General features: G+C 55.6%; 5 protein-coding genes across 5 annotated transcripts; 1 reads left to right on the forward strand and 4 right to left on the reverse strand.

Annotated features, from left to right (window-relative positions):
- Positions 1 to 680: 680 nt before the first annotated feature.
- Positions 681 to 2,898, reverse strand: BDZ83DRAFT_614278 (heterokaryon incompatibility protein-domain-containing protein). Its single transcript, XM_060507821.1, has one exon. The coding sequence runs from the start codon at positions 2,630 to 2,632 to the stop codon at positions 947 to 949; it is 1,686 nt and encodes a 561-aa protein (XP_060366955.1). The 5' UTR covers positions 2,633 to 2,898; the 3' UTR covers positions 681 to 946.
- Positions 2,899 to 5,391: 2,493 nt separating this feature from the next.
- BDZ83DRAFT_230315 (SNF2 super family protein) lies at positions 5,392 to 9,932 on the reverse strand. Its single transcript, XM_060501804.1, has 2 exons — positions 9,728 to 9,932; positions 5,392 to 9,634 (listed from the first exon to the last, which is right to left on the reverse strand). Exons 1-2 carry the CDS (start codon positions 9,815 to 9,817, stop codon positions 5,570 to 5,572), a joined length of 4,155 nt encoding a protein of 1,384 aa, XP_060366956.1. The 5' UTR covers positions 9,818 to 9,932; the 3' UTR covers positions 5,392 to 5,569.
- A 1,226-nt stretch (positions 9,933 to 11,158) lies between these two features.
- BDZ83DRAFT_718106 (WD domain-containing protein) lies at positions 11,159 to 12,925 on the reverse strand (the record flags this gene model as incomplete). The annotated part of the gene is given in 2 exon segments (XM_060512029.1): positions 11,159 to 11,215; positions 11,225 to 12,925. Coding segments are annotated over 2 exon segments (1,758 nt in total).
- Positions 12,926 to 13,579: 654 nt separating this feature from the next.
- Positions 13,580 to 14,893, forward strand: BDZ83DRAFT_230326 (bucentaur or craniofacial development-domain-containing protein). Its single transcript, XM_060501805.1, has 3 exons — positions 13,580 to 13,782; positions 14,011 to 14,057; positions 14,111 to 14,893. Exons 1-3 carry the CDS (start codon positions 13,708 to 13,710, stop codon positions 14,814 to 14,816), a joined length of 828 nt encoding a protein of 275 aa, XP_060366958.1. The 5' UTR covers positions 13,580 to 13,707; the 3' UTR covers positions 14,817 to 14,893.
- On the reverse strand, positions 14,882 to 16,117 carry BDZ83DRAFT_614288 (DSBA-like thioredoxin domain-containing protein). The gene is made up of 4 exons (XM_060507822.1): positions 15,864 to 16,117; positions 15,726 to 15,804; positions 15,620 to 15,660; positions 14,882 to 15,562 (listed from the first exon to the last, which is right to left on the reverse strand). The coding sequence occupies exons 1-4, from the start codon at positions 15,895 to 15,897 to the stop codon at positions 14,970 to 14,972; spliced, it is 747 nt and encodes a 248-aa protein (XP_060366959.1). The 5' UTR covers positions 15,898 to 16,117; the 3' UTR covers positions 14,882 to 14,969.

The raw sequence follows: 16,117 nt of genomic DNA on the forward strand, positions 1-16,117 counted from the left end.
GTAGGCGAGAGTCTGGAGAGTCTGGCGAGTCGCTGGGCAGCTTTGGCTATCTAGAGGGGCGACCAAATTTTGGTCGTCGGTCTGGGATCGGAACTCGAGTTTGTTCAGTGGTTTGCTTTAAGTTTGCGTTTGAATTTCGATTCGGGTTGCGTTGTCTTGTGGTCCCGCTTCTGTCTACTGTAGTCTGTGGCGCATCTTGAAGTGCTGTTCTTGGTGGTGTAAGTCAGGTATGGGTCCTCAATCAACGACAACTGATGGATCGTAACTCCATGATCGCTGGAGGACTCCAATAAAGTAGGAATAAGACTTTTGTCGAGTTTTAATATGTCAGTAGTTGTTACGGATTCTAGCTGTCAGTTCTTTTGCGATTGCGGAAAGATGGTCTATGGATATATATTGTCTGTTCGTACCCCAAAGCTGTGCCTCTGTGCTTGTTGTTTGTCATGAGTGACGGGGCAGGTACCTTATGGCAAATAGCTTCATTTTTCTTGCCTCTTCCGGTGTATTCGCCAGTGATGCTGACGAGGAAGAAGGGTGAGGAATAATGTGATCCTACCTACTGACCTTGAGGTGAACATGATGTGGTAACGAGGGGAGGAGGTGTATCACCATTTACATCGACCCAAGTTACTGCTCTGACATCGGCATCAATATGGTCCAACAAGTGATCTCTGAAGGTCGTCAAGTCAAGAAACATTGTTTTCAACATCGCCCTACATTGAGGGAGAGCTTTTATTATACAATTCGCTGTGAAGCTTGAGTAAACATAGAACGTTCCTTCCTATAGAAGAAACATGCATCTCGTACATGGGATGGGATCCAGACGCTAATCGCCCTAATCTACCAGAACTCGTGGTCATCCAACCACCCTTTTCATCTCGAATACACCCCGGAGTTCGATCTCGGCTCACCAGCATATCTTGACACGCTCCTTCCCCGGAAGATCCTATCCAAGAAGAACCTCGATCCGGTCTCTCGCAACCGCATCCCACACCCTCTGCACAACATGCCCGAGCCCCCTCCGGTAACACACCCCGCCAACCCTCTCCACCCAGAGCACATTAACAAAGTCCACAATCTCATCTTCGTCCATGTTATCCCGGAACGCGTCCAGATCAAACACATGACTCCCTCCCCTCTCGCTCGCCATCGACACGGCCACGAACTCGAGCTTCTCCTCCCCGGTATGGTTCGCCCCTTGCAAGCCCAACCAGCTATCGTGCGCCGTCACCGCGCCGCACCACTTGCCCGTCCTCGACCAGATATTCCCCACCGCCAGCGGGACGCCGTATCCTCGTCCGGGAGCAACCAGCCCCGTGCCAGGTCCCGTGTTGTTCCCCGAGTTCACCGCGTTGGCCGCCTTCGCGTCGAGCGGCGCCCCGTTCCGAGCCACGGCGAAGTCGACGTCCAGGTACGCTACCGTCGTGCTGAACGAAAGCAGCGTAGCGCTCAGGGCAAAGTCCCCAAACGGCGACAACCCCGCCCCCGCGATGGCTCCGTCCGCTCCTCCTCCGCTCGCCATCTCCGCTACGGGCACCGGGTACCGAAACACAACCTCCGGGTCCCCCGCATACCGGAACCCGCCGCCGCTCCTCGACCACCCAGCAGGCAACGGCACCGTCCTCCGATGCCTCCGATCCCGGTACGCCATCCCGTCATTCGGCAACGGCGTATACGTCGCCCGGTCCGTGAGCTCATAGCTCACTAACGACCTCAGCCGGAACGCGTAGGGGCTCTTGAACCGCCTCTCCGCGCCCCTCTTCCCGTGATGCGCCGGCGCCTCCTGGACGTAATCCGCCGCCGCCCGCCAGAGCGTCAGATCCGCGGGCACGCCGTCGTAGTGCCACCCTAACCAGCTCCACGACGGCAGCGGGTTCATCCCCGTCACCGGCTGCACCATCAGCCGCCGCCGCACCATCGCCCTCGGCTGCCACAGCACCGCGACGTCCAGGAAGCTCACCGGCATACCGAACACGAAGCCGCCCGCAAACGACCGCGACAGCACCGTCGTGATGCCCCGCAGCGCCCTCGTCGTATCCGACATGAGCGTCACCCGCCGCGCGCTAAACTCCATCGCGATCCGCGCGTACTCGTCCATGTCGGGCCACACGGGGTGCAGGTACCCCGTCGCCGCGGGGAACGTCCTCGACGCACACGGTCCGCCGCCGCCGCCGTGCCTCCCCAGCCCTCCGCCCTTGAGGATCTTGCTGAACCTGCCGCCGCCCGCTGCGCCCGGCGGCCCTTGCCACAAATCGCAGTGGCACTCCCACGTCACCGTCTCCTCGAAAACGTATACTTTCCGCCGCGAGTACATACCCTCCTGCACCGTCCACGCCCGGCCCGCCCACCGCGACGAGAGCACCAAATCTTCGTGCTTCCTCGCGGCGGCGCCCCGTGGTGGTGGCGTCCTCCGCAACAGCCCCGTCAACCCGGACTCGGCGTCGCCCGCGGCCGCCACGATGGTCATGTAGGCGTTGGCGTACACATACGCCATGTTCTTGACGTACTCTTCCCTCTCCACGTCGTCGTCCTGCACTATACAAAACCGGTCGACCCAGAGGTACTTAATCCCCAACTTCCGCGCTAACCACATGGCATCTAGAATCGTCTGCGGAATATCCGCGTCATCCATGCTCGCCGTCAGCACCTCGAGGTTCTCCCTCAGCGTCTCCACGGGACCCCGCGACGAAGGCAGCGGCGGCTCGTAGACGTAGCTGAGCGCGATATACCGATCCGTCGCCCTCGCGCGCACGAGACACCGGTTCACCGAGTCAATCAGCCATATCGGCCGCCACGTATCCGCGGGCGGGCCGGAGCAGTGGTCGCCGTGCTCGGCGTTACACGTGTCGAGCCACTCGCGCACCCTGCCGACGGGGTTGAACGCCTTACTCCCCGTCGAGGCCGACGACGCGCGGCGCGAGGGGAGCGTGGATGCCGCCGCGGCGGCTGCGGCCCCGACGCCTGGCGGATGATCCCCCGCTCCGCGCGCTGCGCCCGACCGCGCCGCTGTCCAGGTGCTCATGAGCCGCTCCGTGATGCTCTGCCTTTTTGCGCCGTTGTTGGCGCTGTTGGGGGGCACGCTCTGCTGTCTCCTGGCGTGGCCGTTGACGGTGCTGCGGCCTCCTTCTCCTCCTCCGCCGTGGTACTTTTCGTCAAGCGCGAAGCTCTGCCGCTTTCGTTCCCTTATACGAGGGCTGTCTCGTAGGCGAGGGCTGTCCCTCAGAGGAGGGCTGTCGCGCAAGCTTCTGTCGCTGTCTCTGTCTCTGTCGTAGTCTCTGTCGCGATCTCTGTCTCTGTCTCTGTCCCTATCCCGATCTCGATCTCGATCCCGGTTCCTATCCAGTGGCGGTGATGGCGGCAGTCCTCCTCCTCCCCCTCCTCCCCTTCGCCTCGGTTCCGGACCCCGAGATCGATCCCTGTCGCGATCCCTATCCCTATCCCGATCTCGATCACGCTTACGTTCACGCAAGTCGCGATGCCGTTCCGAACGAATATCTCTCTCCCTGCTCCCCCTAGGCGGCGGCGGAACGTGTTGCTGTGAGCGTCGCTGAGGCGGCGGCGTAGGTGTCTGCGGTCTATATCTGCCGCCGGCAGCGATGGCACTGTCGCGGTGGTGACGCTTCTTGTCGTCGTGGTCGTGATCGTGGTCGGTTCCTGGGTCCTCCTCATCCGACATTGAGCTGGCCGAACTTTCGTCGTCGGATATAACCACTACGCCAGCTGGCCCATCTCCTTCTCGTCTGGTCGTCGCTCCTGGTGGTGGTGGTGGTCCTGGTGGTGGTGGTGGTGCCGCACCGCTGCTGCGGTCGGCGGACGGACTCGGGTGGTCCATTACCTTATACTCTGGAAAATCCGCAAACCGCAATCCCCTTTTCTGTTCTCAAAGCGCAAGTCCCTCTCTCTGATTTCCCGTCCGTCGTATGAGGTTTGCACGCGCTGCTGCAGATGCAAGCTGTAAATGCGAAATGCGCGGCCCCTAATGCGCTGCGCTGCGTTGCGCTCGCCGCCGGGTTTTGAACGTAGTATTACTGACGCTTGGTTCCGCAGCAACGGGAATCCGATCTTTGGAGGTAACCTGTTCCTAGTTCCTACTCTTTCTCGCTCATAAAAAGAGGTCTGTTTCCTCTTGGCTTTTTTGCTGTTGCGCCGTGACACTAGTGAAGTGTGGCTCGGTGAGACTGTGCGAAACGGAGCTTTTCTTTACGGGAGTGCGCGCGGGAAATTTCGTTATGCAGGGCAGAGACCAAATAAGAGGAAGGAATCACGGCCGTTGTGCTGATGTTAATACGATGATCCAGAGTCCGATGGATCATGGAGATGATGTGCTCGATTGCTTGCGATGAAGTAAGATTAAAGACGGATGAGATGAGATGACATGTTCATTTTTGTGAGTGTGTATTGCGACGAGATTGAAAATGAATGGCTTTTGCGACAAGGCGTGTGTACGCGCAACGCCACGCAACGTCAGTGAGACTGGAAAGTGCGATATGAGAGGTGCGCCGCAAGGTGAGTGTGTGAGCAGCAGAAGGTGAGAGGTGAGAGGTCGAGAAAGGCACCGCCACCCCCGGCCCGCCAAACCTGGGCCCAACCTCGATCGTTTCCCCCCCAGCCCCCTCTATTAAGCCAAATTAAACCAGACACATTGGGCATAAAAATCGATGCTCTTTTTTCCTCACGATGGATCAAATGGTTGGGCCGTAGTAATTTACAGGGCCATTCCCTACCTTACCTGATGATCTCCCAAAATGTTATTAGCCGAGCACGTCAATACCCAAAAAGCAATTGACCCTTGCAAATGTCGATGGATGACAGACTGCTCATGTATCCATCCGTGTACGTAAGACATCACGATATTGGCAACCAGGCAATTGGGATAGACCTCATGCGTTCAAGTCCATCGTACTCACATCTATTAAAATACATTTGCTTGCTAGTCTAACAAACTCTGCAACGGGTCTCTGCCATCGTCAGCCGGTACAGAACCTTCCCCCTTCGTCGCTATCCACCACCGTTCAACTAATTCCCTCTGCGGCCTGCTTTCTGGCCCATGGTATTTGTATCGAGTGCCGTTCCCGCCGTTACCTTTACACGTTCCAAAAGCCTCCCAATCCTGTACGCCTGTAAATGAGCAACAGTCTTTGATGTTTTCGCAGTTTGAGTACACCACCGCATTGCGTTTGCGTTGGTCGCCTCTCGACTGTATACCATCGCCATTTTCTTTTTAGCATCAAACCCCCGAATAAGAAAAAAACCTCACAAACGTCATTAAACGTCAACTGTGATCACTAGAACGTCGAAACCAATAAACCCCCATGCGGCTACTCCTGGTCGCTTTGCGCACCGTTGCTTGCTCCGTTTGTCTCCTTGGCGCCGTTGGAGGCCGAAGAAATCAACTTAATCCTCGTGGTGGAAGTTGCTGGTTGAGGCGTTCCGACGCTCGCACTCGCGCTAGGCGCCACTGAGCCCTCCTTACCGCCTTCGCTTTCCAGTTCTTGCAACTCTGCGTGCTTGTCGAGAGCTTTTTGGAGTTCTTCGTGGAAGAATTTCTGTGCAAGTGTCAGTTTGAATGTCATAACAAAGAATCAAGAGAGTCACTGACCTGAAGTGTAAGAGAGTCCTGATACAGAAGCGATGCCTCCTCGTTGTAAGTCTGGCAGTTGCGGAACATGAGGTCGACGTCCTTGCGCATATCGCCAAGGCTGTGGTATTGCTGCTTCTTGATCTTGGTCTCAATCTGCTTCATCGAAATAGGAGACTGGATGATCAAGTAGTAGTCGGCGTAGTCGCGCTTGGGTGGTAGCGCAAGGAAGGGCCCAATGATGATTCGCTTGCCCGCAACCGATTCGTCGTCATCCTCCTCTGGTGGCTCCGGATCGTCGACCTCAAGGTTCATGAGTCCGTCGAATAGAGCCCTCGTGTTGGCCTGCAGGAGTTGGCGTTGCTGAGCCGACACTCGCGGCGTATCGGAACCAACAGAGACGGACACCGCCTTGGCTCTACCTTGTGGGCCACGACGCTTCTTAGCCGGAGGCTCATCGTCCCCTTCTTCTGCCTTGCGCTTCTCTTGGTTCTTCGCGGCTCCTTTGCGGCCTCTCTTCTTGGGTGTTTCCACCTCCTCCGTGCTGGCACGACTTGCAGGAGGGGAGTCGTCAGCAGCATTGGCCATGGCGGACCTCTTGAGCCTGTTAGTCTCCCGCTTGTCTTTGCGGGCTTGCTTTCGTGCTGCCGCCGCCTCTGGTGAGTCGTCGTCATCGTCGACAGCCATGAGCCACTGCTCTTCCGTGAGACCGTCGTCGTAGCGAACCTTAGTTCGCTCACGAGCTCCACGCCCAAGACTTGTCTCAATCTCCTCCTCAATCGGGTTGCCATCACCCAGGTAGATGTCAGGAAGTTCATCCTCTGCGAGGAGACGAGGCTTAACCTTTGCTCCAGCTGCCTCGCCATAGGTCGGGTCTTGCTTCCGCTCCTCATCGAGTTTCTGGAAAACGCCAACTTCATCGTCACTACGCGCGAGGAGCAGGTTCAGCTCCTCGTCGTCCATCTCGTCCTGGTCTCCAGTTTCCGCCATGTCGGCGCTTTCTAGGAGGGTACGCAACATGGCATCACGATCCGTTTCTGTCGACTTGTTATCGAAGCGACCGGCTTGAATGACCTTGCCATCCATGTCAAGCTTGAACCTGGCTCTTTCCAAGATCTTCTCTTCAACCGAGTTGGAACTGATGAGACGAAGAATTCGCACCTCGTTCTTTTGTCCGATACGATGAGCACGATCCTGAGCCTGCAAATCTTGATGAGGATTCCAATCGGAGTCGTAGATGATGACAGTGTCAGCAGTCTGCAAGTTCAGACCAAGACCACCAGCACGGGTCGACAACAAGAACATGAAGTAGTCCGAGTCGGGAGCATTGAACTCGCGCAGCAGATCGGAACGCTCATCTGACTTGGTTGTACCATCCAGACGAAGATACTTTAGGTTGCGGTATCTGAGGTAGTCCTCCATAATGTCCATGATGGCCGTCATTTGGAAGAACATGAGAACGCGATGGCCCGTTGCCTTGTATTTGGGCAGGATTCTGTCGAGAAGCTCAAACTTGCCGGCTGTTCTCCATAGCAAGTCGTTGCTGATGCTCATAGGATTCATGAGATTCTCAACCTCATCAAACACAAACGGATGGTTGCAAAGCTTGCGAAGCTGCATAATCATGTTGCTCAAGCCGCGAGCACCAGCCTTGCCACCCTGTCCGTCGCTGACGAGGATCCTGTTGTGCGTGACCATCTGCTTGTAAAGCTTGGATTGCAAAGCAGAGAACTTGCACTTGATGACCTTCTCGGTCTTGTCCGGAAGATCCTTTTCGACATCCTTCTTCAGGCGACGGAGCAAGAAAGGACGCAGCACCTTGTGCAGACGACGAATGACGAGAATCTGTTCTTCTTCCGTGAGCTCCATCTTGTCTTGTCCACCAGTGTTGGCAAAAGGTGTGTTGAACCACTCGTCGAAGGTTGTTGCAGACTTGAAAATGGTGGGTAGCGTGAAGTTGAGCATGGCCCACAGTTCCGTGAGGTTGTTCTGGAGCGGTGTACCAGTCAAGATGAGACGGAAGCGGGTGTTGTAGTACTGTTGGATAGTGGTTGTCAACTTGGAGTTCTGGTTCTTCATGCGGTGTCCTTCGTCGATGATCATGTGGAACCACTTGATCTTGCTGAGAATTGGGCGATCCTTGATAATGTACTCGTATGTCGTGAGCAACACCTGGAAACGTCCTTGGCGGATTTTGTCCTGGTGCACTTTTCTGGCCAGAGGAGGACCCTTGTAGACAATCTTGCTCACAGAAGGCGCCCATTTCTCAAACTCGAGTGTCCAGTTGGTCAAAGTACTGAGAGGTACAATGACCAGGTAGGGACCATCCTGCTTCTTGCGCTCAATGAGATAAGTGATCAAACTGATGGTTTGAATAGTCTTGCCAAGACCCATCTCGTCAGCAAGAATACCGTTCAGGTTGTTGTTGTACAGGGAAATCATCCACTGCAGACCCTTAACCTGGTATTCCTTGAGCTTGCCACCCACCAGGATATCGGCCTGTTCTGTGACCTCTTCCTTGATGCGATGGGCAACGGCGTAGTAGTCAATCTTTCGTCCGCTTGTGTCGTCGTCATCTTCATCGGGTTCGCTCTCTTCCTCCTCCTCCTCTGGCAGCTCCTCCTCTTCGCCAGTCTGCTCCAGCAGGGCCTTCCTTTGCTGGGACTTGACGGAGGCAGCGAGTTGACGCAAGAATCCATCGGTCTGTCTGAGAAGGTGGGTAATACGGGTATCCTTGGCTTCGTCAAGCAACTTGAGATAAGCCTCTTCATCGTTAGCCTTAAGAGCCTGCAGACGCTGCTTGGCAGTACGCTCAATCCTCTTTTGCTCTTCCTTTTCAATGTTGTAGTGCTGTGCAAACATGAGCTTGTTGAGTTTGGTGGACTTGTTGCGCTGGCTTGATGCGGTTTGTTGGATCTCGTTTCTGTGTTGAGTAATGGCGGCCAAGAAGTCAGTGTGCCTCTTCTTCTCGCGGTTCTCCCGGATATCACGCTGCTGCTTCTCAAGCTTCTCTGTGATTCTGGCCTCGCGAACCGTCATCTTCTTTGTGCGGCGGTATCCGGAGCGGTTGGTCGTCATTGCAAGGTTGTCATAGAACATCATTGAGCGGCCAATCTTATCCCGCAGCGCCTTCTGCTTGGCGTACAAGCCAAGGCTCTTCATCTCAATGATCGCCTTGACCTTTGCACTATCATCCAGTTCAACATCGTCCTTGGTGGTATCCCAGTGGGCGATGTTTGCTGGTGTATTTCTGAGCTCAGCGAACCGATCTCTCATGCGGTTGAACACAATCAGCTCCCTCTCGTACCGCAGCTGGTCAAAGTCGACGCCAGTGGGGAACAGTCCCGGGATGAGCTTGCGATTTTTCCGTTGAGTGTGGTCGAAGTGGCTAATCGACTTGCGAATGAGGTTGTTATCGCCGTAAGGGGACCTGACGGTCTTGAACGTTGGCCCTTGGACCTCTGGAGGAGATTCGGGCTTGGCTTCGGACCCGTTGATGCCAGGCTGTGCAGAGTCCCGACCAGTTGTTGCGGGTGTTGATGAAGCTGCCAGTGCGGCAGCCTCGGCGGCAATGGCTTTCCTGCGCTCGCGCTGGGCAAAGATAGCTTGCTGCATCTGCAGGGGAACTCCAGCATTCTTGGTCAACAGCTTGAAAGCGTGGATCTGTTGTCTAAGCAAACTCAATTGTTGTGGGTTGAACTGGCCAGCACCTGTACCACTGGAAGGAGCAGCTGTCGAAGGAGATCCAGCTGCAGCGGCGGCATTCGAGTTGGCTGCAGGAAGCGCTGAGGCGCTGAGCGCACTTGATGTAGGAGGTTGTGTCGACTGAGGGTGCTGCTGGGCGGGCTGCGAGCCATTGACAGCGCCGTTGGGACCGCCAGCCTGCTGCATCTGTCGCTGCTGTTGCATCTGTTGCTGTTGCTGCTGATGTTGGAGGAATTGCTGTTGCTTCTGTCGCATGCGTGCTTGTTGCTGGAAGGACAAGACGAACTGCTCGGCCTTGATGTATTCGGGATCAGTGTTGGGGACGCCGCTCTCTCTCATCTGCTTGAATTTCTTCGGTGTGTTAGCATCGTAAAATCGCATCAAGGTTTGAAATATCATCGAAGTAGGGAAGGAATGCGATAGTGATGAAGAAAGACTTCTTACATTGAATATCTCTTGAGCCTGTTGAGGAGTGGTAGTCGCCATGCCGGCGCCAGGGAGCTGGACGGCAGGCGCAGCCTGTACTGAAGCCATGATGGGCGATGTGTATTCCAGCAAATCTAATGACTGCAGGAATCTCTAGAGATGCGACGACAATCTCGCGCGCATTATCATGCAAAGGCGTCGTAGGTGTAGACAAGTGGAGCCTTATTGAAGGTTTGTCGCGCTCGGCTCGTCGCGAAATGAGAGACTAGAAGGCTATTGGTGATAAGGACGGAAAATACAGCGCGTCGGTATCAAAAACACAAGGTTTGGGGACGGCGATGTGGTTCGGGGACGGCAAGGTTGATGCCGTGGTCGGAACGGAAACACGTCGGTCGCGTAGAATTGAATTCACCGAGATGGCGGATGGAGTTCAGCGGCAGAGGCGATGGATGGGGGACGCGAATGCGGTGCCGCGAAGCGTGGGGGGGAATGGGTGGAAGGATGAACAGGACGTGATGCGAAAAAAACGGGAGTTGGTCGGAAGGGCGCGGCGTCGGGGCGTTGCCTCGAGCAAGATGCGCGAGGAAATCGCGTGGAATAGGTTGCTGGACACTTTCCGAGATGGGTGTCGATGCCTGTAGAGGGGGGATGGCGATTTTTCGATGCGCGCGGTGCCGGTTGAGATGGAGAGGTGAGGACAACGACAAGATTCATTGATGGTTGGTGCGGACTCTGTGAAACTGAGTCCCCGTAATTTTCAGCACCGCAACAAGTTGCTGCCTGAGGCGTCTACGCTAATCTGTTTATGTACAAGCGAGGGCGCTTGGGCCAACTCTTTCCCTGGTTTACTGCAGGCAGGCAGCGGCCGGCCTGGTCGGCCACTGGTTGGCTTCGGGTACTATCCGGGCCACACACGCGCCTCAAACCGTGGCCTGTCAGGTTCATCGGCCACCAAGGAATGCCAGATCCACGCCGCTTGGCATCTGTCGTCTTTCGTTTGCAGCAAGGTGAAGGAAAATGTTTAGGTTGTCGGTGCATCGGAGGCGCGTCTTTCTCCCGTAGAACCCATCCTACCCCTCCAGACGCGCGTTGGCTGAAGCACCTACCCCGGGCCAGGCCGGGTGAGTTGGCCGTGGCGGGGACGTCCACACAATCCCGTTCTGCAAGTGTCAGCTGCTTTGCTTGTCTCCATGTTTGGGGTTTGCTCCCAGCGAAGCTAATCTGACGGAAAGATGAACAAGTGGAGAGATCCTTCTTGGAATGCAGGCCGAATAGTAGGCTTGCCATTTCCTAGGTGTTTCTCCCCGTACCCATATCCCAAATGCGACCCGGATTGATTAGCCAGCACCACTCCAAACCCTCCCTCGTCCAAATTTAAGCTCATGCTCGAGCTTGTCATGGTTCCCCACGAAATCATACAACGAGGCCCGATAGCAGCACCGTAAATTTTTACCGCTTGACCCTTTTTTTGTCCGGTTCCCCTTCGTCGTCGCTCACATCCGCATACTGAGTGACGGGCTGGGTTGTCTGCCACGCCGCAGTAAACATTGGGTCTTTCTTTGCAGCATCGGCATACTTCAGCAGTGCCTCTCTGGGATCTTCGTGAAGCATTTTTGCAAGAGGAATGTTCTCTGCGATATGCTTTTCGTCCGGCTGGTTTCGCATGAAAGGTGTTTGCTCCAAGACTGCTGGTCTTCTGGGATCCTTAGACTTGCCTGAAGCCGTGACTCCCGCGTTTCTGCGGCCAGCCATTACGCTTCCTGGTGTGATAATTGCATCTCCAGACATGCCCGTTGTCATATCCGTCGTTCGGGACGGATCGTCGTCGATGTGCCTCTTCTTTGGCGCTCGTGACATAACTTCCACAGCGCCTCGCATCGACATTGTCGGGCTGTAAAGCACATGTGTCTCGCCATTCGCAGATCCCGTGATAATCTGGTTTATCCTGGGATGCCAGTCGACAGTGATGAGAGGTGCTCCGGGTGTAATTGGTGTGACATGCTCGGCCTTCAGATTTCCGGGATTCAGAATGTGCAGGTCCCCTATCGCGGAACCTGTCAGAATGCTGGTCGAGTTGGGAGAGTACCTGATGTTGCTCATCGGGAAGTGATCTGACGTCGAAGCATGGTCCACTGTGACAAGAGGTGTCTTGAACTTCCGTGTGTCCCACAACTTGATCGTATTGTCACCTCCGCGGGTAACGACCATACGGCCGTCGGAGGAGATGTCCACACCTCCGGTCCAGGTATCGGCTTTGTGGGCGTCTCGAATCTCTGCCGTTGGCCGAGAGAACGGGCTATTGCCGCTGTACATGACCAGCGAGCCGTCTAGTGCGGCCGCGACCAAAACGTTGTTGCCACCTTGTGCCGGCGCGCCCCAGGCAACCGCAGTCATCCTCGTTCGACCAGCAGATCCCGCCGCCTTGGACTTGAAGACAATCACGTCCCTCTGACTGCGCTTATTATTGATATCCCAAATTCTCAGGGTGCTATCGGTACCGGCAGTCACACAGAGGTTCTTGTCGGTCGGGTGCCAAGTTCCTGTGGTTACTTCTGAGATGTGCCCCTTGGTATTGTTCATATCCCTGAGGTACATGTCGCCCTTGACAAATTCGGTCAAAATGTCGCCGTCCCTCGACATAATCTTTGCCTGCGGGTGTGCCGATACGCAGAGAAACACGCTCCCAGCGAGGGGGTTGAACTCGACATGGTGAATCGGGTGCGACTCGGCATTCGCGGCAGACGATTTCGCTTCCCATGGATCAACGCTTCGAAATGCTCGTAAAGTACTGGGTGTCATGGACGCGAAGTCGTGCAAGTTGATTTTGCAGTCGAGTGAGGCTGACACGAGTCGTCCACCTGCTGGGTCCAGCGTTACTGTGGTGACTGCTCTTTCGTGGGTTTTCAGTACCAATTCGTGCGAAACCGGGTAGTCGTCGCCATCTTCGGATTCGTCCGAATCGGAGTTGTCGCTGTCACTGTCATTGTCTGAGTCGGACTTCTTTTCTTTGTGATCAGCACTTGGCGGACCTGCGGATCCCTCTATGGGAGCTCCTGTCGAGTATTTCTCTGCCACTCTTCGGCTCCGATCGATCTGGGCGGCGATATTGGCTTCCTTTGTCTTTTTACCAAACGACGCCGGTAGGAACGCGCGCATAGGGTCGTCTGCGGCCAACTCGGGGCCTTCGACTACGAAGTCTTCGTCGTCGCTACTCATTATTGCGGCCTGGTCGGAGATGGGAGGAGAAGGTGTGTCAGAAGGGAAAATTGCGAAAAGGTAATTAAGGTAGGATCCCCGATTCTAGGCACGGAGGGACCGAGAATCGCACACCAGATGGGTTGATGTCAGGCAGGAGCACTTGGGCAAGGGTCCTGCTACCCTGCCGTGCCTGCTTCGCCCAAGGTTTGCTGGCGCTATCCCAACCATCCAAGGTGGTGGTCATAGCGTCTAACGGCGTTGGTCCTCCTCCACCTCTTCATGTACGAATACATGGAACTCACCTCAAGGCTCGGACTGGTGGATAAGCAAGTAGCTTCAATTTGCTATGCAGGCAGGATGTATCTCCGCTATTACGCTTCTTGCGTATTTTCTTATACCAACAACGCATGTTCTCGTTCTCCTACGATGCTTCGTTCTCGTTTTTCAAGTGCATTTCAGATCAAAGTTCATGTTAAGTACAATATTTGGGCATCGAGAAGCCACCAGTTGTGGGCTGTTTGCGACTTCTTGAAACTACTTTAGATATACACCATATTTTACGGCTACAATTTGTCAATGATGCTTCCAACCGGATAAAAACAAGGGCGTCGAGCGATATGGCAGTAGGTGATGAAGGGTGGGCGTAACGCCCTCTGATTGGATGCAGACCTCATTTCACCGAGAGCCTTCGGTCAAGATAGTGCCGATAGCAGCCGACCGAACTTTCTCAGCCAAGTCTTGCTCGAACGCGACTCTTGACTTCCTCAAACCCACGTCAGTCCTCACCATAACCTCAAAATATGCCTCCCGATCCGACCATGGACGACGAAGAATACGAGTCCTCCCAGGACTCGGACTTTGCGCCTGAAGACGCAGCCACAGTCGACGACGGCGCCTCCGAAGCGTCCGATTCCGAAGCCGACGACGGCGAAGACGCAGCGAAGACAAGCACCAAGCGCAAGCGCGATGCCGGCGGCGGCGACGAGGCTGCAGACTTAGAAAACTCGGGCGACGAAGGCCTGATTAAGAAGGCAGCGAAGAAGAAGCTCAAAAAGGCTGCGAGGGATGCGGCGGCCGCCCTAGCTCTCGGTGTGGAAGACGAGGGAGGCGAAGGAGGACTGGTGAAGACGCGAAGCATGCGGGCTGCAGAGTAAGCGGACACTGCTATTCCTTTCCCGGTTTTCTGCTACCTTTCGCTGACAGTTTGTGTAACAGAAAAGAAGAACGCAAAGTCGCGGCAGCATCTGGCCCGGTAACGGTCGACGTCGATGCCCTCTGGGCACAAATGCTTTCCGGTCAGAAGACGACAGCAGCACCAGCCGGCGAGAACGAGACAGGAGGGGAAGCCGACGCTACGCCCGCCGCCGCGGCGCCTGACACGAGCAAGCCGGACGAACCCCAGGCAGGCGACCCGTCAGACACGATCCGCATCAAGCGAACCTACAACTTTGCAGGCAAAGTCCATACCGAGGAAAAAGTCGTAGCACGCTCCTCAGCCGAGGCAAAGCTCTACCTCGCCTCCCTCGGCAAGGACGCCGCCGCCGCGGAAATCGCAGGCGCGGACGCGGACAACGAGGGCGGGGAGCCGAAACGCGTCCTCAAGAAGGCGTTCCGCTCGGCCTTTGAGCCCGTTATCGAAATTGTCAGCCAGCGCTCGGATCTGAACCTCGGCATGACGGTGCGGATCAAGGCAAGGGAGAAGGAGGCACAGGCCAAGAAGCTCAACACGGTGCAGAAGAGCAAGATGGACTGGGCCGGGTTCGTGGACAAGGAAGGGCTCAAGGACGAGCTCGAGCTGGCGGGCAGGGCCAAGGGGTCGTATGCCGAGAGGCAGGATTTCCTGGCGCGCAGCGAGGCCAAGAGGGAAGACGACGCGCGGCGGGCGAGGATGGCTGGTCGTGTGCAGTGAAATTTCTATTTGCGCTGCAATGTTGTTGTTCTTCCCTCTATGTGGTTCCACGGGGTTCTTGGGTATTGGTTACGATTCGGCGTTTTATTCATGGAGATAACAAAAAGAGATACCCCCTAAACAATTTACAAACATAACGTATACACGACCAGACTACAGCTTCGCAGTCGCCTTACCTCCAGGCGGCAAGATGGCAATATCCTGGTAAGGCACACCCAGGTACTCGTAAATGAAGTGAAACCTATCGCTCCCGAAAAACGGCTCGCCCTTGCCCTGCTCATTCACAGCCCAGAACCACGGCGCGCCAAACGCGCCGTGATCAATCGCCTCCTGCGTCTTGGCCTTGACCGAGTCCTTAATCTCTTGTGACCCAGCCCCTTGCAAGATCTTCTTAACGTCCGCCTCGCCGAACAATTTCTCCTGCGTGCTGCCGCCGCTGGCGAGCGGCGCTGGGTACTGCTTTGGCGCGTCCGCAATCGCCTTGGCCAGGACGTCGGGTTTCGTGAGGTTGAGGTTGGGCGGCTCCCAGAAGCAGTGGAGGAACCAGTGCCAAGCCGTCTGGTACGTTGCGTCGGGGTAGTTTGCTTTGATGAAGTGCAGGGCGCGGAGGGGACCGACTGTCATGCTTCGCTCCATGAAGCTCTCGGGCGTGGTGATGCCGGGCTTGCCTGCCCGAGCGGAGGAGCGGCGGGCGTCAAAAGTGCCGTACTCTGCCTTGGCTGGGAGGGTCCATGGTGGTTTGTTTCCTGCGTGACGAGTGAGCTGGATGCTTGTCACATCTTGAGACAGCTGGACAAGCATACCTGAAGCGGCATTGATGGCGCCAAGGAGAACGGGGTGAATCCTGATGGGTTATATTGGTTAGTGGCTGTAAATGAGAGTGTCATTTCTTAGACCAAGAAGACGAACTCTACTTGGACTCCATGAGCTGCGAGAAGTTCCTGATTGTTGATGATATGAGTGAAGGCTATATAACTATACAGCGATGCTGACGACTATCATCAGTAAAGCCCTTCGTTCCTTGGAATAGTATACTGTGAGACTCACCAATGTCTATGTAGGCATCAATCTTGCCGCCCATCTTGGCGGTGCTCGGAAACAAAGTTATGGCGGTATTCACGATTTGGGTTTATTGGCGGACAAACGTAATGATCTTCGTGGCACACTGGATGGCGCAATCTTTGTAGTAAATGTTGAACAAAGGTTCATGAAGACAAGTTGATGAAGTGGACTTGATGGTGGATGGTGTGGGGAACCTCGGCACAAGCCAGTGGGTGTCTGGGGTACGGATAAAGCTCCAG

This window comes from Colletotrichum acutatum, assembly GCF_030867785.1.
Source record: "Colletotrichum acutatum strain CBS 112980 chromosome Unknown BDZ83scaffold_28, whole genome shotgun sequence".
Lineage (NCBI taxonomy): Eukaryota > Fungi > Ascomycota > Sordariomycetes > Glomerellales > Glomerellaceae > Colletotrichum > Colletotrichum acutatum.